This window comes from Canis lupus, chromosome 11 (genome assembly GCF_011100685.1).
Source record: "Canis lupus familiaris isolate Mischka breed German Shepherd chromosome 11, alternate assembly UU_Cfam_GSD_1.0, whole genome shotgun sequence".
NCBI classification, from domain to species: domain Eukaryota; kingdom Metazoa; phylum Chordata; class Mammalia; order Carnivora; family Canidae; genus Canis; species Canis lupus.
Window position 1 is genome coordinate 68641050 of NC_049232.1, and position 23558 is coordinate 68664607.

A 23558-nucleotide genomic window follows, 5' to 3' on the forward strand; every position below is an offset into this window, starting at 1 on the left:
CTTTTTATTTTATCTGCCCTCCCCCTCACATCTTCCATTAAACCCCCGTAGATCCTGCTTCAAACAGGCAATTAGACTAACAACGTAATTATATCCCTCAATGCTAATTGTAACTGGTTTAGGGGAAAAACAAAGAGAAAGAGGCCTCAAAATCTCTGGAAACTAAAAGCAGCTGTAGAATTTCCAGGTATTTCTGGGCCCGGTGCCGTCCTTCGAGCCCGGGTGGCTGGCGGGCCGCGGAGCTTTGCGACGGCCCCGACCACCCGGAGGACAGGTGGCCCTGTGCGGGGGGCACTCCCGTCCCCGCGCCGTGGCTCCCGGGCCTCGTTTCTCGGACCCGGTGCTCCCGACCTCTCTATCCTGGTGGAGCCGCCGAGAGCAGAATGAAGAGGCCGGGAGCCTGCGAGCCTTAGAGGAAGGGATGTGGCCGCTGGTCCGGGCGATTGTCCCTCGGGGAGGCCGGGGAGGCCGGGGAGGCCGGGCAGCGCTGGCCCTGGGCCCGGGCTTTGAGCGTGTTGAGTGACCAGGATGCCGCAGGGAGACCTCTCCTGCCACCCCGCCCGCTCCAGTGCTTTCCAGGGCTCTTGTCCGGGCCAGGCCCCGTGCCGGGCGAACTGGCCTGGCTCCCGGCCTGAGGGAGGAGGCAGGCGGCCGACTGAGCGCTGGGCCCAGGGGCCCAGGGTACCTCAGAGGGGACCCAGCCCTGCCTGGGGTAGCTCGGTGGAGATGGGAGGTGGAGGAGGGCCGCTGGGGGTGTGGAGGTGGCTCTGGGATGGGACTGGGCGGATGGGGAGGAGGGTGAGCGAGGGGGCAGGAGCAGAAGCCCTGGTGTGGCCGGAGTATTGGGTGATGGGTGCTGAGGAGGAGGGTGGTTTTTACTTTGGCAGGAAGAGGGGAGTCTGCGAAGAGTCTGAAGAGGCAAAGGAGAGGGTCAGACTTGTGTCTTACACCAAATAGGCTCCAGGGGGGCATTGTCGGATCGGAGGGTGTTGAGTGGAGGCTGCAGGGCTGGTTTTGGAGGCTTTTGAAGGAAGCCTGGGTGAGTTTCCATGAGTGCCAGCCAACTGCCTGAGCCTCCCTGTGAGGATGCGAGGTGGTCACTTGACTTCTTGAGCCTCCTCCTCTTTGCCAGGTTACAGTGAGGGTGGTTGTATTTATATCCCATGGTTTAGGGGACGTACCAGACGCAAAGTCTCTAAATGCTCTAGCTCAGTGCCTGACATAGAACAGACATGGAAGCAGAACTTGTGAATAGGGACCATGACGCTGGATGGCCGAGGGCCCTTTTTCCCAAATATACGATAGATACCCTCTCCTGTCACCTCTGGCATTTCAGAGGAGGGGAGCTCGGGCCACCCTATGTCGATGGACTCCTCTTGGGAATCTCAGCAATATGTGGTGGCTTTTCAGTTACTATGACTTTTTTCCATCTTGGGAGTTGAGTCCTGAGCTTTGGCTTCTTGCCTCAGAACACGTGTGGGCCTGTGCCGCTTTCTTTTCCTCCAACAGGGTTTCCCAGTTCGCTGATCGAATTTGCTGACGACGTTTCCTTTAGGGTGGATGTAATCCACTGTGCCATGTCGAAGGAGACTTTCTCATCTTTCAGATGTCCATGAGTTTGGAACCCCAAACTTTCTTCTTAAGTTTTTTCCCATTACCCCCCCCCCCCAGTTTTATTGAGAGACAGTTGATACACATCACTGTATAATTAATGCTATACGGGGAACCTGGGTGGCTCAGTGGTTGAGTGACTGCCTCCAGCTCAGGGCGTGATCCCGGGGTCCTGGGATCGAGTCCCACATCGGGCTCCCTGCATGGAGCCTGCTTCTCCCTCTGCTTGTGTCTCTGCCTCTCTTTCTGTGTCTCTCGTAAATAAATAAAATCTTTAAAAAAATTATGACGTACAGCATGACAATTTGGCTTACGCATATTGTGGAGTAATGAGTATGGTAGGTTCAGCTAAATATTTTTTTGCACATAGATATAATAAAGAGAAAAAGAAAGGGAAAGAATCTTTTCTGATGGGAACTCTGAGGATTTATTCTCTTAACTTTCCTATATACTGTGCAGCAGTGTTGGCTATAATCCTCATGCTGTGTAGTACATCCCTGGGACTTCTTTATCTTACAACTGTTTGAACCTTTTGATCGTCTTCCTCCAATTCCTTGTCCACCTCCCTTCCACCTCTGGTAACCAAGAGTCTGATCTCTTTTTCTAAGTTTGGTTCTTTCTTTTCTTCCTCTTCCTTCCTGCCTTCTCTCTCTCTCTCTCTTGCTTTCAGACTTCACATATAAATGAAATCACAGAGTATATGTCCTTCTCTAACTTATTTCATTTAGCATAATACCTCTAGGTGCATCCATGTTGTCATAAATGGTAGGATTTCCTCATTTTTTAATGGCCGAATAATATTCCATTGTATACATATACCACAACTTTTTTATCCGTTCATCCGTCGATGGATTTAGGTTATTTCCGTGTTTTGGCTATTGTAAATAGTGCTGCAGATATCTTTTCCGGTTAGTGCCATATATCTTTTTTTTTTTCTTCAGATTTTATTTATTTATTCATGAGAGAGGAGAGAGAGAGAGAGGCAGAGACACAGGCAGAGGGAGAAGCAGGCCCCATGCAGGGAGCCCGATGTGGGACTCGATCCCAGGTCTCCAAGATCACACCCTGGGCTGAAGGCAGGTGCTAAACCGTTGAGCCACCCAGGGATCCCCCCAGATATCTTTCGAGTTAGTGTTTTTGTTTCCTTTGGATATCTTGCCCAAAGTGGAATTGCTGGATGATATGGTGGTTCTGTTTTTAATTTTTTGAAAACGCCTTCCATAGGGATTGTACCGATTTACATTTGCACCAACAGTGCACCAGGGCTCCTTTTTCTCCACATCCCCACTAGCATTTATCATCTCTTGTCTTTTTCGGTGATGGCTGTTCTAACAGGTGTGGGGTGATATCTCACTGTGGTTTTAATGTGCATTTCCTTGATGACTAGTGATGTTGAGCATATTTTCATGAACTTCTTGGCATTTTGTATATCTTCTTTAGAGAAATGTCTCTTCGGGTCCTTTGCCCATTTTTACTTTATTTTTATTTTTTACCTTTTAAAAAGATTTTATTTATTCATGAGAGATACAGAGAGAGAGAGGCAGAGACACAGGCAGAGGGAGAAACAGGTTCCATGCAGGGAGCCTGATGTGGGACTCAGTCCCGTGACTCCAGGATCATGCCGTGGGCCAAACGCAGGTGCTAAACTGCTGAGCCACCCAGGGATCCCCTCCTTTGCCTATTTTTAAATTGGATTATTTTTTATTTATTTCTGTTTTTGCTGTTGAGTTGTATGAGTTCTTTATATATCTTGGTTATTGATCCCTTACCAGATGCACGTTCTGCAGATATTTTTTTCCCCATTCTGTAGATTGTCTTTTCACTTTGTTGATGGTTTCTTTTGCTGTTTTGAAGCTTTCTTGTTTGATGTTTTCCCACTTGTTTATTTTTTTTTTATTTTGTTGCTTGTGCTTTATGTATCCTTTCCAAAAAATCATTACGAAGACCCATTTCAAAGAGCTTTATTCCTGTCCTCTGTATGGTTTCTTCTGGAAGTTTCATGGTTTTAGCTCTTGCTTTTGAATCTAACCCATTTTTGAGACAGAACATGAGAGACTCCTAACTCTGGGAAACGAACTAGGGGTGGGGGAAAGGGAGGTGGGGGGTGGGGGTGACTGGGTGACGGGCACTGAGGGGTCACTTGATGGAATAAGCACTGTCCAGTGCTATATGTTGGCAAATTGAACACCAATAAAAAATAAATTTACAAAAAAAATAAATGTAATCCATTTTTTGAGTTAATTTATGTGGGTGGTATAAGGTATAGGTCCAGTTTTCATTGTTTTACATTTATTTTACATATTGAATATCCTATTGTCCTAGCACCATTTACTGAGAAGACTGTCTTTTCTGCATTCTTCAGTATTCTTGGCTCCCTTGTCAAATATTACTTGACGGTGCATCCTGGGGTTTGTACATCCTTAGGACTGTACATCCTTCTCTTCCATGGGTCTGCTTCTCTGTTTTTATGCCAGTACCCACTGTTTTGATGACTGTACTGTATCTTTATTACAGTTTACCTTGAAACCAGGAAATTGATGCCTCTTACTTTGTTCTTTTTTCTCAGAATTTCTTTGGCTCTTTGGAGTCTGTCTTGGTTTTGTGTAAAATTTGGAAGTTTTCTTTTTTTTTTACTTCTATAAAAAGTGTTGTTAGGATTGCATTGAATCCATAGAATGCTTTTGGTAGTAAAATTGACATTTTAACATTAATTCTTCCAGTCCATGAACACAGGATACCTTTCCATTTATCTGTGTCTTGGTTTTTTTTCATCAGTGTCTTGTAGTTTTCAGAGTAGAGATCTTTCACTGCCTTCATTAAATTAATTCCTAAATGTTTCATTGTTTTTGTTATTATTAATGGGATTGATTTCTTTTTCAGAATGTTGTGGTGAGTGTACAGAAACACTACCGATTTTTGCGTGTGAATTTTACATTCTGCAACTTTACCAAATTCATTGATCAGAGCTAATAGTGTTTTGGTTGAGTCTCCAGGATTTTCTATGTATAAAATCATGTCATCTGCAAACAGAGGCTGTTTTACTTCTTCCTTTCCAATTCTGATATACTTTCTTCCAGTAAATGTTTTCAAGCTTTCATGGCACTTGGTTTGGGCCATGCAGTGCCAGGCATTCTGGGCCTGGGTTTGCCATCAGTTATGCGGATGGGGCGTTTTCATTAAAATTTCCATTAACTGTTTTTTTTCATTTTAAGCCAGTGAGCAATTTATAGATTCATTAACTTTTTACTACACTTGTGAAGCCAGGAAGAAGGGAATAAAGGAAATGAAATATTTGGTCCACAACGTTTCGCTAAAAGATGGTGGCCCTTAAATATGGAGGACAAAAAAAGCTAGGTAATTAGGGCTGGTCTGAAGAAGTGTTAGGAAGGGCTGGATCTGAGCATCCTCCTCAGGGGAGCCCATGACTGCTGGGCAAACTCTGTGGCTCTGGACATATTTCTTTGTATTGTGATGTGTAGCTGATTCCTTATAGTTCTCATTTTATTTCCTTTTGGTGGAATTAGGTCTGGCAGATGGCTGAGTGTGTGGGCTTTGGGGCCAGAGAAGCTTGATTTCAAATACTGCTCCTGTTCCTTACTGTGTGATTTTGGTCAAGTTGCTTTACCCCTCTGAGCCTGTTTCTTTATCTATAGAAATCACAACAGTATTAGAACTCTGGGAAGACCCAGAAAAATGGCAACAGCATTATTCACCACATAGTTAAGTGGTGAGGATAAAACAAGATGGTTTACTAAAGATACCTGACCTACACTCACATTTCCGACTGTGCCATGCTGTTGGACTGCTCATCTCTGAACATTCTCACTTGGTGGAAGGTGTATGCCTTCCCTACCCTAGCAAGTCACTGCGCTTCTCAGGATTTCAGTTTCTCCAGTTGTAAGTAGATGAATAATTCCTAGTTAATGAGGATGTTGGAGGAGTTCAAACGTATTTAACGAGCCTTTTAGAGTTGCTGACTCCTAATAGTATCTCTGTACACTCCGTAGCAGTCATGTGGTTGTTGTGGGTGCAGCTGTACACAATATAAAAATGAGGTTTTTATGAAGAAAAGGCAGTAGGCTTAAGATTACCTTCCCCCAGAGTTTGTCAGAGAAAATCGTAGTGCTTGAATGATCTCTGCAGGTCATCTTGAGCAGCTCCCAGGTGGATGCTTGAATGCCTGGAGTGCTGAACTTCGCAGTTGGATGGGCGTGCGTGTACCTGGGTGCAGCCACCATGTCTACTCAGGTGCCCTCATCCTCGACGACAGACTATAAACGGATGTCCTTGCAGAGTGACATGTCTTCTTTCTGGAGAAGCACGGCATCCCGGGAAATCACCCTTCCCTAGTACCTTCCTTTGTAGATGTGCAGCACGCGTAAAGTACAATGAGTTTTTCCTCAAAAGCAGCAATGATAGAAAGCTAAGCAGGAAGGAGGAAAGAATTTCTAAGCCACTCAGAGCAAGTGCTTTGGGAGTTAGCATGTATAAAGTTACGCGGCAAGTTTTGATTCTGTTCTTGTCATTTCACTTTAGCACCAAAGTATTTCTCGTGTAGTTCTCCACTGTCCGCGAACATCCATTCTGATCGTAAGTAGGTACTTTCTTACATTGTGTGTATAGATTGTTTGCCAGTTTTTGTTAATAAATAATGCAGTGGACATCTTTGTGCACGAATCCTTTTCCTTCTCTTGTAGGATATTCCTAGAATTTGTTCCCCGGAGTGGATTACTATGTCAAAGAATATGAGAGTTTGGCAATACAGTTATGACCGTGTTAAGTCACAGTTGGACAAAGGGAGCAGTGGATGTGACAGCCGAGGGCACACAGCTTCTTTGGGGGTTCTTGTAGAAAAACCCCGTTTGAGAGAGTTGATAAGAGTCCTGCCTTCTCATCTTCTCTCTTAGCTGAGGCTGCTAGCTGCTGACTTGTTTCATTGGCCCAAAGACCTGGCCAGGCCATGAGCTGGAAGCTGGCATATTGATCTTTATGTGGCTCAGCAAAAATACATATTCAGCCCCATGATTACAGAGTCCCGCACTGGATCCAACGAGGGAGCGCTAAGGCTGACACTCATGAGAGCAGCTTGTAGGTCATATCCAGACACACGTGACCTTGTGTTACTTCCACTCTGGGCCTCTGATTTCCCTTTGTACATCAGGCCTTCTGACTCAAAAGATCATGCACTGATGAGAAAGTACTGTAGTTTGTGCATGAAGTTAGAAAGGGAGAGTCTGGCCTCATTAGGAATAACGCATTGGTGGTTGTCTGGTACAAGGGAGGTCAGTGCTTTGGGTAGACTTCTGAGAATCGTCCGCTATCTTTAAATGACTCCTCTTAACTGATACGTCATCTGACATTCTGTAATTTCCCCATTTTTAAAATATGGGCATTTTCCATATTCTGCTGCTTTAGCTGTGAGGTTTGCTAACTACGGGTGTTCTGGTGGGTTGGCTTTTTGAAATGAGTTTTACTGCGATGGAGAAATGACCATGACAATGAAGGCAGTGGTAGCCATTACTTACAGAGCACTTAGTCTGTGCCAGGCACTGTTCTAAGTGCCTTACATTTATTAACTCTTTTTATCACTTAATGATTTCATTAAATCAATTCATTTCAGGAAAGAGAAGCAAAACATGGAATCTTGGAAAGGGAGATGAGAGCCAGGAGGGGGAAGAAGCTTGCTATTTGTCTTGGAAGAAGTCATGGGTTTGAATCTCAGCCCTGCCAGCAACTACTGACTTTGGGGAAAGTCCCTTCACCTCTACTCCCTGTTCTCTGAAATGGAAATCAGGACTCCTACTTTGTAAAGACGTAAATGAAGTAATGGGTGTAAAAACCCTGTCGGTCACTAAACAAATGTGGGGCACTGATAGAATGTGTTGTATGTACCTCACCCCAGACTCAGGTTCCTGGGGGACCTGAGCCATCTTCCCCGTTAAGGATGCTGTGTAGATATTTTCTCTGTGTTGGGCCATGTGTTGGGCCCTGGGGGATCCAGAGGCATGGCCTCTACCCAGAGAAGATGTATACTCCAGCCTGGAAGACAGGTTGTAAAAAGATGACTGAGTGTACCAGCCGGTTGATCAATACGATTTGAATGGCCCAGGCAATATGTGCTTTAAGCAAACAGGGGAGGAAGATGGGTCCTGTGGCTGGAGGAGGTGGGAATGGAGCCATCAGTGAAGGAGAAGAGCCCTTTCTTTGCAGAATGTAGTTTGAAATCAGGCCTTTAGCCACAGGTAAGACTAAGAGGTTCATAGGGTAGAGTCTGCACCTTGTGGGACAGGGACACTCTTGTCTTTCTTGATATGGTGCAGAAAACACCACCACGAAGTTCCAGTGTGGATCTGGAGTAGAGGTCCCCCCGAAGGTGGAAACTTCTGGGGCTGTAGGAGCATTGCCATCTCAGCCCTCCAGCTGGCATCAGACTTTGGTATCACCGAGCCTCCACCCCTGACCCCCATGAATATAGTATTCCAGATCCAGTCAGAAGATGCTTCCGGAGTGTCTCTTGGGTGCTTGGGTCTTCTTATTGATGGCTTGGGCACAACTAGTCCTTACATTGTGAATTTACTGTCCACTGTAGATTCTGAGCAAAGGCTGGAAGCAAATATAGAGCGGAAGGTCACCCAACCATCCCATGTGTTGGGAGACTGGGACTAGGTGGCCAGATGTCCATTTCTCAGACTTCCAGGGTCCCTTTGGGTCTGAGCCAAGAGCCCTTTGACTCTGCTGGCCAGTGTGGAAGATGACAGACACAGTTCAGGGCCCAGGCAATAAGTGCTGCCATGTGGCAGAGAAAGTACTGAAGTTTGTGCATGAAGTTAGGGAGAGTCTGGCCTCATTTTGAATAACGCATTGGTGGTTGTCTGGTACAGGGGAGGTCAGTGCTTTGGGTAGACTTGGCCAGGCAGAGAGTCCTGGCCGTGCGGAAGTTAGAGTCCAAACAGAGAGCTAGTGGTCGTGTCCTCCAGGAGCTCCCTGATGGGAGCTGCTCAGCTGCTGGGATTGACCTGAGCTCCGTCCCTGCCTTTCCCCTGTCTTGTGCTCACTGACAAGGAACTGCATTTCCCAAGTGCCCTTGCCCTCTGGCCTTCAGGTAGTTGAGCCAGAAGATGCCCAGCAGGGAGATTGGAAGGTGGAAGAAGGGACAAGCCCAGGGTATTTGTCCCCACCCATTCTTGCCTCTTGTAGGGTTTTCTGTGTGGCTGCCTGTGGGGTCCACTCCCATTGGGCAGCCTTTGCTGAACACCCCCAACTACTGGTAACCCTGTCTCTTCCTTTTTTCTCTCTAGGCTAGTCCTTGGTTGGCTTCCTGTCCCCCGTTTGACTTCTCAGCCCGTTCATCACCTGTGTCCTCAAATCTGTATGTTAAATTGCCTCCATTTTAAATACCTAGATTGGCTTCTCTTTTTCTGGTGCACACCCTGTGAGGCATACTTCTCCCCACTCCAAAGTCCCCCATCAGGCCCATTAGAGCATTTGGCTGTTCTCACTCTGCAGAATCCCATGGAAGCTGTTGTAAGATCATGGCTGCCCTGACGAATTCAGAGTATCAGATTTTTTTTTCCCCTCCTGCAAAGAAAACAGAATTGTAGAATAATTTCAGAATAATTAGGCTGTGTAGATTTCTCAGTAGGCACCCATTGGGATGTGAGGAATGAAAATCTTTCTTTTCTTCCTGGGCCTCTCATTTTGTAGGCAAACGGGCAAACTTCCTTTCCAACTACGAGAGGGACTATTTTGATTTTTAAAAAATTTATGCAATCATTCTCCCCCTCCCCCTATTTGCCTGGGCTGTTGATCTTGTGATATATTTATAGAGATTGTGGTTGGCTGACCAGGAGTTATTTTGCAATAGGAATTTGTAAGATTTCTGCTTTGAGCAAGTGTTCCAGACTTCTTTCTTTAAAAAGAGTAAAGCCTTTCTTAGAGCATCTACTTTGCCCTTCTGTAATTAGTCTTGTTTCTCAACCAAAGTATATCCAGTGTTTTATGCAGGTTTTTTTTCCATGTGGATTTCTTTTGTCTTTGGTCTTCTGTCTTTGGTGTCCCTTTACACTGAATTTTATTTTATTTTATTTTTTATTTTTATTTTATTTTATTTTATTTTATTTTTTATAGTCACAGAGAGAGAGAGAGAGGCAGAGACACAGGCAGAAGCAGACTCCATACACCAGGAGCCCGACGTGGGATTTGATCCCGGGTCTCCAGGACTGCGCCCTGAGCCAAAGGCAGGCGCCAAACCGCTGCACCACCCAGGGATCCCCCCTTTACACTGAATTTTAAAAGGGCGCAGCTCCTCTTCCATATAGGAATGTTTTTGCAAATGGAAATGCGGTGACCAGATCAAGGGTGCTTTTGGGGCCAGGAGATCTCGGTTTCTCTGTAAAGGGAGGATGTTGAAGTAGTTTAGGGGGAGCAAGCATGCCAGCATCCCCAACTTCACCATGCTCACTGCAAACATTAATAATCAATCACAGCATTCTCTCTGTGAATGAGAGAATGAGCTCTAATGTGGCCCCTAGAATCCTTCTCAACACATTGCCCGGGGGCCATAATAACTGATTAGACTCGGCATTGAAAATATAACCTGTTTGCCATTCTTGGACTAGATGATTCCCTAGATCCCATTCATCACCATGGTTCTCTAAGTAGTGGCAGTAAGTTCCTTTATGTGTTAAACCAATTGACTTTTAGTAAGCCCCTTCTGTATGCAAGCATAGCTCTGAGTGCTCTGGAGCCACAGAGGATCCCTAAAAAGCTCCCCACCTCATGGAAACTTTGTAGTTTGGTTGGGAACAAAGCTGCAGAGGGTGCTATGTTTTCACGTGTTCTCAGGCACACCCTTGGTGCTCTGGGAGGTTGTTCCCATGGTCAGGGAAGGCTTTGTGGGGCAGGGCCTGAGATCCAGCTGGTCAGTGGTCCACAGTCTGGGCAGTGAGATGGCGTGATCAGCACGTTTCAGAACTTGATCCTCAGAGCCCATCTGGTCAAAATCCTCCCATTTATAGGTAGGGACACTGAGGCTCATAGGCAAATAGGACTTGCCTGAACTTTAATAAATGGTAATTACATAGCTAAAGTTCCATAAATGATAAGTCGTTTTAATTATACCTCTTTATAGAGCATTTACTATGTAGGAGGCATTGTTTTGAGAGCTTTATACATGTTAACTGATTCAGCCCTAAGTAACCTTGTACGGTGTGTACCATCATTAACCCCATTTGACAGATGAAGAAGGTAAGTCTCAGTGGCTTAAGTGACTTCCCTAGTGTCACATGGCTGTTAAGTGGTGGAGTCCGGGCTTGAACCCTGGCCATCCAGCTCCAGATCAAGTAAATCCCGCTGGAGGGTTGGAATATGTTTGAGTTTCTTTGTTTCTTAAATGTTTTAATTTTACTGACCACCATCAGGGTGATCATGATGACCTCATCCAGGTCTGTGGCTCATGTAGCATTGCCGGCTCTACTGAGGTGTTACAGACTTGATACCTTTGTAGCCACCCCGCCTTTGTGTTTCTTGGGGATTTCTCCTCTCCTTTACACCGGGGGAAACCGAGGCTGAGGGGTGATGTTTCTTGAGCCCAGTCACAGAGCCACTTTCTGGCAGAATTTGAACCCAGGCTGCCTGACTCCAGATGGCAGAGCCGGAAGGTTTCTGAGAGGCCTCAGGGGGCAGGTGGGCAGGCAGAGGGCAGAAGTCGCCTGTGCCAGCAGTCAGGGGAGGAAGGGGTCTCCTGGCCTGGGGGTGTGGCTGCCCTTCCCTGACTGGGCATGCCAGCGTCCCGGTGGCCAAGTCCCAGGAGACCCAAGCCTCCACTTTGATCTCCTTGAAGAGATCCGAGGAGTAGCTTTTTCCTTTACTGCCTTACTTAAACATACCTAAGGGGGGGGGGGGGAGGGCTTAAAAACCCCATCCCCCAATTCTAGGTTCACTAATTTAGAGTTTGCAACTCTATTTATAATAGGTTTTTTTTTCTCCCGTGAAGCAAAAAAGTTTTTCTTTCTTTCTTTTTTTTTTGTAAACCCCCCTCCCCACTTCCTGCTGATCTGAAGCGAATATTTATCACATATTTAATGAGTAATCTGAGTCTTGGCTTGGTGAGGCTGTACCAGGACATGGTTTATGGCCGATCTGGTTTTAACTCGCTCCAGGCAGTTTTCCCTGGAGTTTTCTGTAAAATCATAAACCTGGAGAGAGAATTTTTGTGGAATCCAGGCACGTGACTCGCTCTTTTGTAAATTGAGAGATTAACTGTGTGACTGCAAAGAACTGAGACGCATTTCTTTTTTGAAAAGAAAACAAACAGAGCAGCATTTATGCACCCAGAGGAGTGTGTCCCCTCCTAGAGATGGGAACGTCCCTCACCAAGGTCAGCCCTCCGGGCCTCAGGGGCCGCCTGGCCTGGGGTTTGAGAACATGAACCCGGAATCAGAGCATCTGGGGTGGAGGCCTGGTTGATAAGCCTCTTTCCCGCTGGTCCCTGCACCCGGCCCGCCTCTGGGACCCAAGCGGGTCTGCAGGACTGGGGACCGTCCCTACCACCCAGCGTGCTGGAGGAAGTTAAGTGAGACCCTACACCCCATGCCTGAGCCCAGGGTTGCCAGCATCCCCCCTGTTGGAGGCCCTTCCTCCTGGACTCTAAGCCAGTACTAGGTGGCCGGGAAGGCCCTGCCCTGAGCATGTGGCCAATGAGCTCATTTAGTCCTCACAGTAGCCGTGAGGTGGCCCACGCATCACTCCCCTTTTACGGAGGGAGGAACCGAGGCCCTGAGCGATCAAGTCACTGAGAGGCCAGGGTCCCACTAGCAAGTGACAGGGCTTGTGCCTCCCCTGACTCCCCCAGAGGTGCCCAGCAGCCGCTTGGAGCCTAATGGTTTTGCCTGCTGGCCCCAGGGAGAGAGACCAGGCGTCAGCTGCCCCTCCGGATGCTGGCACCAGCCCCTACCTCGTCTTACTGCCTTTATGTTGCCCCCTCTGGCAGCCCTTCTGCAGACACGGTTCTGACGGTCTCTCCCCTGCCCGAAGCCCTTTCTGTTGGCTGAGAGGTGGAAGGGAGCTCCCCATAGATTCTCTGTGACTCTCCTTTTAGAATTATTTTAATATAAAAAATTAAAAACCAACCCAGAACCAATAACCTTGCTGGACCTGACCTCACGCACAGCCTCAGCCTTATAGGTGCAGCCTCAGACCCTGCTGTGATCCAGCCCAGCTGAGTGAATAGAGGTTACACGCGTGAGGCAGCTGGGAGTTCCCAGGGACCCTGCAGATCCACGCGTGGACCAGGGGCTCCAGCTGGTGGCTGGCGCACTGACATGAGGACGAGCCTCTTGGGGAGGCCACTGCCCCTCCTGCCTAAGGTCAGGACACTGCCCTCCTCCTGCCCAGGGTCCTGAGTCAGGCCCTGGACGGGGAGGTAGCTTCATCCCTCACTTCTGGGCCTCCTCCTCCTCCATCACTTACTTCCGGGCCTCCTCTTCCTCCTCCTCCATTCCTCACTTCTGGGTCTCCTCCTCCTCTTCCATTTCTCACTTCTGGTCCTCCTCCTCCTCCATCCCTCACTCCTGGGCCTCCTCCTCCTCCTCCTCCTCCTCCATTCCTCACTTCTGGGCTTCCTCCTCCTCCATCTCTCACTTCTGGGCCACCTCCTCTTCCTCCATTCCTCACTTCTGGGCCTCCTCCTCCTCCATCCCTAGCTTCTGGGTCTCCTCCTCCTCCATCCCTCACTTCTGGGCCTCCTCCTCCTTCATCCCTCGTTTCTGGGTCTCCTCCTCCTCCTCCATCCCTCACTTCTGGGCCTCCTCCTCCTTCATCCCTCACTTCTGGGTCTCCTCCTCCTCCATCCCTCACTTCTGGGCTTCCTCCTCTTCTATCCCTTACTTCTGGATCTCCTCCTCCTCCATCCCTCACTTCTGGGCTTCCTCCTCCTCCATCTCTCACTTCTGGGCCTCCTCTTAGTGCCCGGGGCTATGCACAGAGGAGACCAGGTTCTCTGCACACAGTCCAAGGCAGGAGTTTCTCCACAGCTGCCATTATTTGTGTGTTTTTAAACCTGCCATTTATTGAGTGACTGCTGCATACAGGCTCTGCCCCAGGTGCTCCCCACATGCTATCTTAGGGGATCCTTGGTGCTCCCAGTAGCCCTTTGTTCTAGAGCATTCTCTCCTCCACTGCTGTTCCCGACCATTGCCATCTCTTCCATGGAAGATGATAGTGGCCTCCATGGGCTCCCTGCCTCCACTCTGCAGCTAGCTGTTGCTTTAGAGGTGCATGAGCCTTCAGGGCAGCCCATGGAGCCTCGGGGTGATGCCCAAAGCCCTGTGCCTGGTGGCAGGTGCCCCATAAGCACCAGCTGTTGATGGCACGACAGAGACAGCCGTGACTGTGGTAGTGGTGGTGGTGGTGGTGGTGTTGATGGGGACATCAGCATTAGAGCCCTGTTCCAGACTGTCCGGCCGTCTGCCAGAGAGGGGAGGTCCTTCCCGCACCTGGAAACGCCTGTGAGACTGAAAGAACCGTGCAGATTCATTCCTAGGCAGCCTGATTTGTTTCTTGACACTTGACCTCAGAGAGCAAGGGCTTGAGGGAGGGACGGAGGGGCGGAGGGGCATTGCGGCCAAGAGGCAAAAGACATTGGCCACTTCTTTGTTTTCCCTTCTAGTTGGAAACTTGGCCAGTTTCCCCGGGCCTCCGGGCTCCCGCCTGGGGTCTCATCAGAGCCCGGGCCTGTCAGTGGGCTGGTCCCTTCCTCCCAAGATGAAGGTCTTCAGAGAAGGCCGCGGCCTGCAGGCTTCAGGGACCCAGGCTTCCCTGCTGGGCAGGATGGTGCCCTTCTCGGTGCTCCCTGGCACTCAGCTGGTGTCAGCTTCATTTGCATCTAGACCGAACATTTCCCTCATTGAGCAGGAGCTCCTGTTCTAGCATCTAGCATCCCTCCCTCGGGGAAGCTCTCCCTGACCCCGCCGTCTCCCTGGATCCTGTTGTCAGAGATGCTTGTGGCGTCTAGGCCTTCCTCTTGAGAGCCATATCTCGGTTGGTAATTATAAATTGATAGCATGGAACGATTAAGTAATCACTGCCCGTCTCTGCCACCGTTCTTGCAGCTGTTGTGTCCTCAGTGACAACTCTGGTGTCCAGCACACAGTAGGTACTTAATAGGTTGTATTTGGGTGAATGACAAGGAGCAGGGTCTGATTCAGCATCGGTCCCCCATGGCCTCTCAGAATTTCACATCTACAGTGCATGACACAAATACCCATTGAAATACCCACTTCTTTTAGCTCAGAGTCTTCTCCGCCTGCCACCCCTGCCGCTTGGACCCCTGAGCTTTGAGTCCCCGACATTTGGGTGGAAAACAAATACAGAATAAAAAACCAGGCACCACATGCTAGAAACATATCGCCAAAGGTGATCCAAGAATAAGAAGCAAGGTCTAATTAGGGAATTTATAATATAGTTTCCTGGGAATGGGGTCGTCCTTGTAACGTGCAATGATATTGCTTAGTGTTGGAAGGGTCGCCCTTAATAGGTGTTTTTTGAGAACACACCCAGTGAATAAAAGCAGGGGCGGCCTGTGCTTGAGTTGGGACCTGATAGGCAAAAGTTCACCTACGCTGTTTGGGGCCCAGTTTGACTTGTTGCTTTTAGACCCGAAGGGCCACATGTGTAGAGGAAATGGCCATGGAGTTGGGTGAGAAGATGTGTGAGCCCTGGCCAAGCCACTGACCTGCTGTGTGACGTTGGGCAAGTCACTTGGCCCCTCTGGGTGGCTGGCTCATTCTTGGTCAGAGGGGGATAGTTAAAGCTGTGCAGTGTCCCCTTTGCAGGTTATTGAGAGGATTTGATGTGGGGTGCTGATCCTTATAAGATGCTGTGCCAGTGATTCATTTTCTCATGTACCAGAGAGGTACAAGTCCTTTTTTCTTGGTGTGGAGGCCCAAGATTTTTGGAATCTTCCCTGACTCTTCCCGTCACAGCCCAGATTCAGTTTATCAGGAGGGTCCTGTTGGTCCTTCCTTCCAGTATATTCAGAACCCACCTCCTCACCCCCTTGCTGCCACTCTCCTGATCCCAACTACCTTTATCTTTGACCTGGGCTGTGGCAGTGACCTCCTAACTCACCTCCTGCCTACTTCCACCCTTGCCTGCCCCCTCCCCCTGGTCCTTTCTCAATACAGCAGCCAGAAGGATCTTTTTAAAATGGAAGTCAAATCATGTCACTTTGCCAAAACCTTCCAGTGGCTTTCCAGGGTAAAAGCCAACCATAGGCCTTCCGTGGCTTCCAGGGCCCTGCATGGGCCAGCGTCCCTTACCTCTCCCCTCTCTTCCTCACTCATAAAATCCTTGCTGTTCGCAGAGCATATGGGGCACACTCCTGCCCTTGGGTCTTTACTGGTCATTCCCTTTTCCCCAGATACCTTGCCTTCCATTGTTTGCCTAGAGACACCTGCTCTGATCACCTGACTCCTTGTCCCGGCACTCTGGTTACCCTTCCCCTTCTCTGTTTTCCCCTCACAGAAATGATTACTTCCTAGCATAAGAGAAATTTTACTAATTTATTACACCTAACACTACTGTCTCTCCCAACTTGAATGTAATCGCCATGAGGGCAGGAATATATCCCGTTGCCTAGAATAACGTCTGGGGTACGGAAGATGCCACTAAGTACTTTCTGGATGAGTGACTGACTTCCTGATTTGAGCCTTGTGCCTCAGCGAGACAGAAAGTTCAAGTTAAATTTTGGGGATCCATTGGCTATTGGAAAGGAAAGAGTTGTATAAATGAGTCTTGAGTTGTTTGGACCCACTTCTCCACCAGGCCTCAGTGTAGTAGGAGATGGGGTGATCATCTGGGTAGGGTTTGGGACTCTGGCAGGTGCGTCCGACAGATGCAGTGCCTCTGGTAGGCCTCCAGGTCAAGTGCACTTGGCCTCCCTCGGTGTTGAGGCTGAGCAGCTTCCTACAGGGTCAGTTGTACCTGTTAGTAATAACGAACAGTGTTTCTGTATTCTAACATACATACGTATGACGTACACAGGCGTATTTTGGAGTCACCTGCACTGGATACTTGTGCATATAGCATTCACGTGACTTAAAGGCATTTGAGCACGCAGAGAACTTCTCTCCTGGGTTCACATTCACTCTTCCCTTCCAAGGGTGGAGAGAAGCCAAGAAGCAGTGAACTTTGGGCATTTGGAATTGTACACCAGTGGGTTTGAGGTTGTCTACCCAAAGCTGAGCACAGTAGACTTTCAAGGAATAATCCGTTGAATGAATAAAAGGAGCGATCGATTATTTAAGATCACTTGTTATATTTCATCCTAGTCGCCAGTGCAGTTCATTATTCATCTAAGCAACTTCGTTATCCGTGTTTGCCGAGAAATAATAATTAATGGATTCAACCCTATTTGCTGAATATTTGCCGCATACCAGGCCCCAAGCCGGGTCCTGGAGCCATGGCCATGGGTGGGATGTGGTCTTCATCCAGGAAGAGTGCACGGTCTGGGGGTACACGGGCGCTCCAGGAACTGTGGTCCCCATCCCGTAGAGCGGGTGAAAAGTGCGGGCGGTGGCGGGTTAGGAGTGTTGGGGGAACGGTGAATGAGGACGCGTCAAACCTGGTGGGGGAGATGGGGCAGTCCTTGATGTTTCCCAAGAGGAAGCAAGTTTTGCATTGCAGTGGGGGAGGGAGAAGGCCAGATCCTCGTCGTTCCACCACGGAAATGTGCTGCGCCAGGTCGGCCCTGGGCTTGCCGGGCCGAGGCACCATGTTGGGGAGACGCCGTGGCCAAGATGGCGGCGCTCCCCCATCCGCTCAGGGCTCGGGCGCCATGAGCACCCACCTCGCAGGGGCACCTCAGCCCCGCTCAGCCTCCGGCTCGGTTCTCTTATCGCAGAAAGGCATTTCATTCTTCGAGATCAGGCAGCCAGGACCCAAGGAGCTGTTTTCCTCCATTGTGCAAGCATGACAAATCATTAATTTTTGATTGATTTGCTTAGAATTATGGGCGCCCCAGCATTCTTTCCGCCGCTGAACAGCTGTATAACAAATGAATATATCAGTGTGCACAAAAGATTGGAGATCTGAGAGAAGCAATTACGTTGGCCACCCGCCCCCACCCTCACCCCTTCCCGGGCAGTGAAGGGAGGAAATTTTTACCAGAAATTCCTCAAGTGGCTTAAAAAAAAAAAAAAAAAAAAGCCCTTTTATAATTAAATTAAATCTTTATCTCTTCATCTTTTGCGGCAGATTTCCAAACACATACCAGTTCCCCCATGTGCTTGGGTTCCATCCATCCAGGAGGAATCTTTAATAATGAAATTTTAACTCGTGAATTAAAACCAAAATGAAAAAAGGAAAAAAAAAAAAAGGAGCAAATTCTACCCCTCCTTTTTTTCCTTTTTTCCTTTTTTTTTTTTTTTTTTTTTTTTTCTTTTTGGTCGCTGCTATTCCTTTAAGATTTTGGAACCGTACCAGTGCACTAAATGTGACCTCCATAACTTTTAAATTAAGAATTTATGCTGGCTTGAAATTTATGAAATATTTCAGCATGAAAGAAAGCCTTTTTCCCTCAGGAAAATTGAGCAATAAATCACAGCACTGTGGATTTACTGCCCTAGAGCCAGCGAGAGATAGGATTTTTTTTTTTTTTTTTGCTTCATTCTGAAAAAAAAAATGTAATCATATAAGACAGCTTAGCTGCTATCCTCCTACTCTCTAGAATTTTTAATTTCAGCTGTTTCTGCTTGGATTTATTTCCAATATTCCTGCTCGGCTTTTCAATTTCCTCAGTTATTAAATTTTAATTCAGTGCATTAGCATTTAAATTAAAAAAGGGTTTATTTTATCGAAATCGTTGGCCAGCCCCCATCCCGTAGCACACGAATTGCCTGTTTCTGCCATTTGCACAAAATGTGAAATGCAGCTAATGTCCTACAACTTACATTTGCACAATTTCAGAAATAAAATTTCTGGGTTTGGAATAATATTTTCTTTCCAAGAAAATCCTTAATAAGAGAATGGAAAAGAACAACTTAACATTCATTTGGGAGGGAAGAGGAGGGTCGAAGGAAACCAAACATAGCTTTGCCTGGGTCCTAAGGAGAACCGTGTATAAGGAATGCATAGGGCTGGTGAAGGGGTGTGGGGGCAGGTGCGCTTACTGAGGGGTGGGGGTGGGGGTGGGGCGGTGCAGGCCTGTTACCCCTCCCCCAGCCTCCTGGGCCTGAGGAGGAGGGTCTGTCCTGGGCCCACTGTGTCCGCCCTGGTTCACTTGCACAGGGGTGGGGGGCGGGGGGAGGGGGCGGGGGGTGGTGGTTAAGGTTAGGTCAGCTCCATAGAGAGTCACAGAGATGAAGGGCAGCAAGAGATGACCTGATTTAACTCTCTCGTGCCTCCTGTCCTGTTTTCAGCAGTGAGAACCTGAGGCCCAGGGAAAGGAAGCAGCCTGCCCAGGGTGAGACCCGGACAGAGCCAGACCGAAGCGGCACCTCTAGGAGCACGCGGTCCAGTGGCAGCCAGAGTAGAGTTTCCATTGCTGAAGGGTTCCTCCGCACACCTGGCCTGCACTTAGTGCTTTAGCTGTGTCACCGCATGTGATGTCGTTTTGACCGGCCCTTTGGAAGAAGCCTCAGAGCTGTGGGGTCTGGTGGACACATGAGATGCCGACCTGCAGCACAGGATTCAGATCTTACCCCGAGACAGGCTGGGGACACGCCTAGGGCCGATGCAGGTCGGCCCTGCCTCTCGCTCATCTGCTGTGCACTCGGTACTTAGCCCGTGCTAGGTACCCGTACCTGTGTTACCTCGCCGGTCCCGGGAGATAGGTCCTGGGGTTGGCACATTGCCATTTTGCACATGTGAAAGCCGAGGCCTTGAGAGCGTGGGTGGTTTGTCCAGGATCCCATAGCTAGGAAACGGCAGGGCCAGGGGTCCAGGTGCAGGACCATCTATCTGACGCTACCCTGTGAACTTCAGTTCAGATCGAGAATCAGGCCAGATTACACCCGGTAAAGGTGAGCTTGTGGTTTAGGTTGAATCATAGGAAATTGCTGGTATTAGACCATTTGGAAAATAGGCCGTGTCAGAGGTTCAGCTTAATTCAAGCAGTAGGGCGTTGCGAGGACAGAGCTGGCCCAACATCTCACGGATCCCCACACCGAGGGTCAGTGTCCTCGGCACCTGCGAGCTCCCGCCGGGGCTGGGAGGGCCTGGAAGCCTGTGCCCTTTCGTTACGGTAGGTCTGGACTCGGCCAGGCCCAAGTGCCATCATCAATGGGACCTGTGATAGTGACACATGCCATCTCGGACGTCTCTGCTTGGTGTGTTGTCTGTGGACACGCCCACCCGCGTTGGCACCCTCATCCGCCAGTAAATGTCCCCGTCACACCTGCCCAGGTGGCACTCCTCCTGCCCATGGCTCCATTTCTCCTGTTGCTCTGCCTTAGTTTCTGTGCAAGGATTTGTTTGAACCACTGTTGGAACATTTTTAGCATTTTGTCTTTGTTTTATAAAAATTGGTGGAAAACAAAACTTGAGTGTTGCCCGTGGTGTGTATGTTATCACAAACATAACAAGAGGGAAAACGTAGGTGGAGATGATGAGGTATACTGGAGACAGAGAATCTCTTCTCCCCCCCAGCCACATGTTCACTGTCCACGTGTGGTTGGCTCTGGGTGAGACTGGGAAGGAAAAGGACCAAAAAACAAGACAGCGCGAAAATATGTGTGAAATGCTAGAAATACGTGCCAAGAGTTGAGTCTGTTCTGACAAGAGATCATTGGGGATTTTAATGATTTTTTAAAGCTCTCTGGGGCAGAGTTTCCACCCCTTACCTCTTCTGCCTCTTTCGATACGAAGATTAAAACTTCTTCCCATTCACTTTCCATAGAAGTTTTGAGGAATGCAGGATGTCGGAAGGAGGCTGTAACTGAGCCTGTTCCTTTGCTCCCAGTGAAATGATATGCAAACCATTTTCCACTTTCTTGTTTCTGCCACTGAAATAATACACCAGCATCCCATTAATTTTTCCCTCCCAGGCCTCACATTTCTACCTCCCTATTTGTCCTTCATCTTTGCATTTTCCTCGTGTGGGCAGTGGGGGCCGTGTGGGTTTACCTCATTTCCCGATGGCTCTTCTGAATATTGGTGGGAGAGAATATTCCAGAGCTGAGGAAGGTGGACACTGGAGTGATCCAGACCTGGGCTTGTAGCTTGTGGGATGTCGGACGAACGACTTAAATTCTCTGAGTCTCATTGGCTGCACTTGTGAAAATGGGGCTACTGTGTATGTTTGTTGGGGGACCCATTGGGAGGATTGAATAAGAAGCATTAGATGTGGGTGCACTGCCCCCCCTTGGGGGAAGTTAGCTGGGGGAACGGTCCTGGGTACCCCTGGGGGCCGGGCTGGAGGGCTTGGTATAAGGCAAGAGGGAGTGGTGGGGACTGTGGAGAACTGGGTGTGGCAGCTCCAACTGACTCTGGTCACGTGGGACTGGGTGCTGTGTTGACACGCTGATATCTGGCCGCCTTTGGGTCAAATCCTTGTAATTTTTCTATATTGATTGAATCGACGTCCGCCATCTGATTTTGCCAGTTTGTAACACCCATCAAAAGGTAGCTGCTGCTGTTTTTATTTTAGGTCTTTGAATCCTGAAATTCAAAGAACTTGAAAACAAAAAGATTTTTTTTGGTAACTGGTGAGGTGGCAGGACTTGACCTGAAGGCGGAGGAGACAAGTTCTCTCTTCATTTACCCTCCACAGGGCTGACTGCGTGGGTTTCACTGTGGAAACATCACTGTGCTTGCATCCAGGGGGTGGAGGGCTACCCGGACCCTTGCCAGGGTTGTTTCGAAATACGGAACACATACATTGCATTACCTTTCTACACTTGGAAGGATTCTGAATTCAGAAACAGGCGTGTGCCAGAGTTTGGAACCTGCATGATTCTGTGATTACTGTTATTATAAATGTTTTGACAAAGCCAGGGGATACATGTGCAACCCGTGCTTTCCTTCCATGTCTGCAGCCTCCTTCAGCCTCTGCACAGAGGTCCCCCCAGCACTGGCCTAGGGGGTCCAGCACCCCAGGTGTTTGTCATTCTCTCCTCCTGACACTTTAGGCAGCTCCCTCCTGGCCTGGGGCCATCGGTTTCTGTATCTGAACCGGAATTTTATGATTTCTGAAATTTTCATGTGGTCAGCCTTATCTCCCCATTCCCCCACCCGACCCCAAATGAAAGAGATTAAGAACCAGCACTCTCTTGTCTCTCCCTGCCAGTAGGGTTGGGGGACAGAATATTTTAACATAATAGGATTTTCCCCCTCGGGTTGGTAGGAATAAATCTGCGGCTACTGTTTTATTGGAAATCCCAGATGAAAATAAAAATGGTGCAATTCAATCTCAGATTTAGCTGGTTACTTACTTTTCACTGAGTCCCCAGGGCCCTGTGGTTGCTGGGTTTGTGTTGGCAATGGGTGCTCAGCTGGATTTAAAGGGCCAAGCAAATTCCAGGGGTGGGGGGGGTGGGGGGCGAGGGAGTGGGGGTGTCCTGCCTCCCTCTTACCACTGGGGGCAGGTTTTCACAGCCTGGAGGAATGGAGCTCCAGATTGTGCCAGCCCTCCCCTCCGTGTGAAGGCCGGTGTTGAGGGGGAGCTTGTCTGGGGGGGCAGTGGGTGGAATCTGGGCTTGCCCCCCTTGGCTCATGTAGGTGTTTTGGATTTCTTTTGCAGGCTGACGGAGCCAGTACCCCCGGAAGGAAAAGCACGGCCAGCAGGTACATTCCCTTCCCCTCCACCCCTCCCTCCTGTTGGACACCCCCCCACACACCCCTCCATTTCACAACCAGCAGCCACCTCTCTGAAAGGGGATGGGTGGCCCAGGCCAGCCTCCTGGGCCGAGATGTATCTGCACTTCCCTGGCGAATGTGTGGTTATGGGCAGCACCCTCCAGCCGTCCTGAGACCTCCCCAAGCACCTGTGAATGGACCTGAACAGGCCTTTGGGTGCTCAGGTCGGGAGGAAGTTAGAGGTGAAGTGCAGGAGTGGGCGGAAGGCCCGGGCTTGAATCCTGTCCCAGCTGTGATGTGGGGACCTCCCATCCTGGCCTGGCACCCGATGGCCCGGCCTGCGCCCCGCACTCCCCTCCCTGAACCAGCCACCCCGCAGCAAGGGGAGGGGATACTCTGCTGAGGCCGACAGCCCTGGGAGCTGGCCGGAGCTGAGGGGAGGCCCCCAGAGGAGAGCTGGGCTGGGGTTACCAAAGAAGGCAAGAAGGGACCATGGACGGGCCCCGCGGTGGACGTCTGCCACCAGTGGCACAGGCCGGCGCTTGGTAACCGTGAGCGCTGCTCCCAGTGTTCCCTCGGGGAGGGCAGAGCCCGAGCGGCCAGATGACCTTTACTGGGGGCACTGGAGGCAGGAGGACAGCAAGGGACAGACCAGAGGTGGCTCTCCAGGCTGCACACGCACACACAGGATCTGGAACGAGCTCTAGGATCACCTCCTGGAGTTTGGGGTCAGAGCACAAATGCCAGGCAGAGGAATTTGCCCTTCAGCCCACCAACACTAGTTCTTTACAATGTTGAGAAATTTTTGTGGAAAAAAGGGGATTTGTGGCCAGGTCAGTTTGAAGGACAGTAGGTGAAGCAAAGTCAACAGATCCCTTTGCTGAGGGACTTCTTAGTCTTTTCAGGTGCTGACGTGGGGTTTGAGGACATCTGAGAGGAGAATGCTCTGTTTCTCAAACTTGCTTAACCGTGGAACCCTTTTGTGGAAGTTCAGCCACAGGGCGAGTGTTCTTCAAGACATGCTTTGGGAAACCACGGGGAGCCATCACTCTTCGAGAGAAAGAGTAACATGTTTAGCTCTGTGTTTTGGGAAGGTCCCCCGGGCAGCTATTTGCAGGGCAGATTAGAGGGGGACAGACTTGAGGCAAAGGTGC

At 49.2% G+C, this 23558-nt stretch overlaps 1 protein-coding gene across 6 annotated transcripts in view; it reads left to right on the top strand.

Moving 5' to 3' along the window:
• Positions 1–23558, top strand: part of ZNF618 (zinc finger protein 618) — a 178131-nt gene that overhangs the window by 79421 nt on the left and 75152 nt on the right. For all 6 annotated transcript variants that reach the window (XM_038553193.1, XM_038553192.1, XM_038553196.1 and 3 more), the window contains one exon: positions 22349–22392. In XM_038553193.1, coding sequence (XP_038409121.1) covers positions 22349–22392 — 44 coding nt within the window. Of the gene's footprint in view, positions 1–22348; positions 22393–23558 lie in introns of those variants that run through there.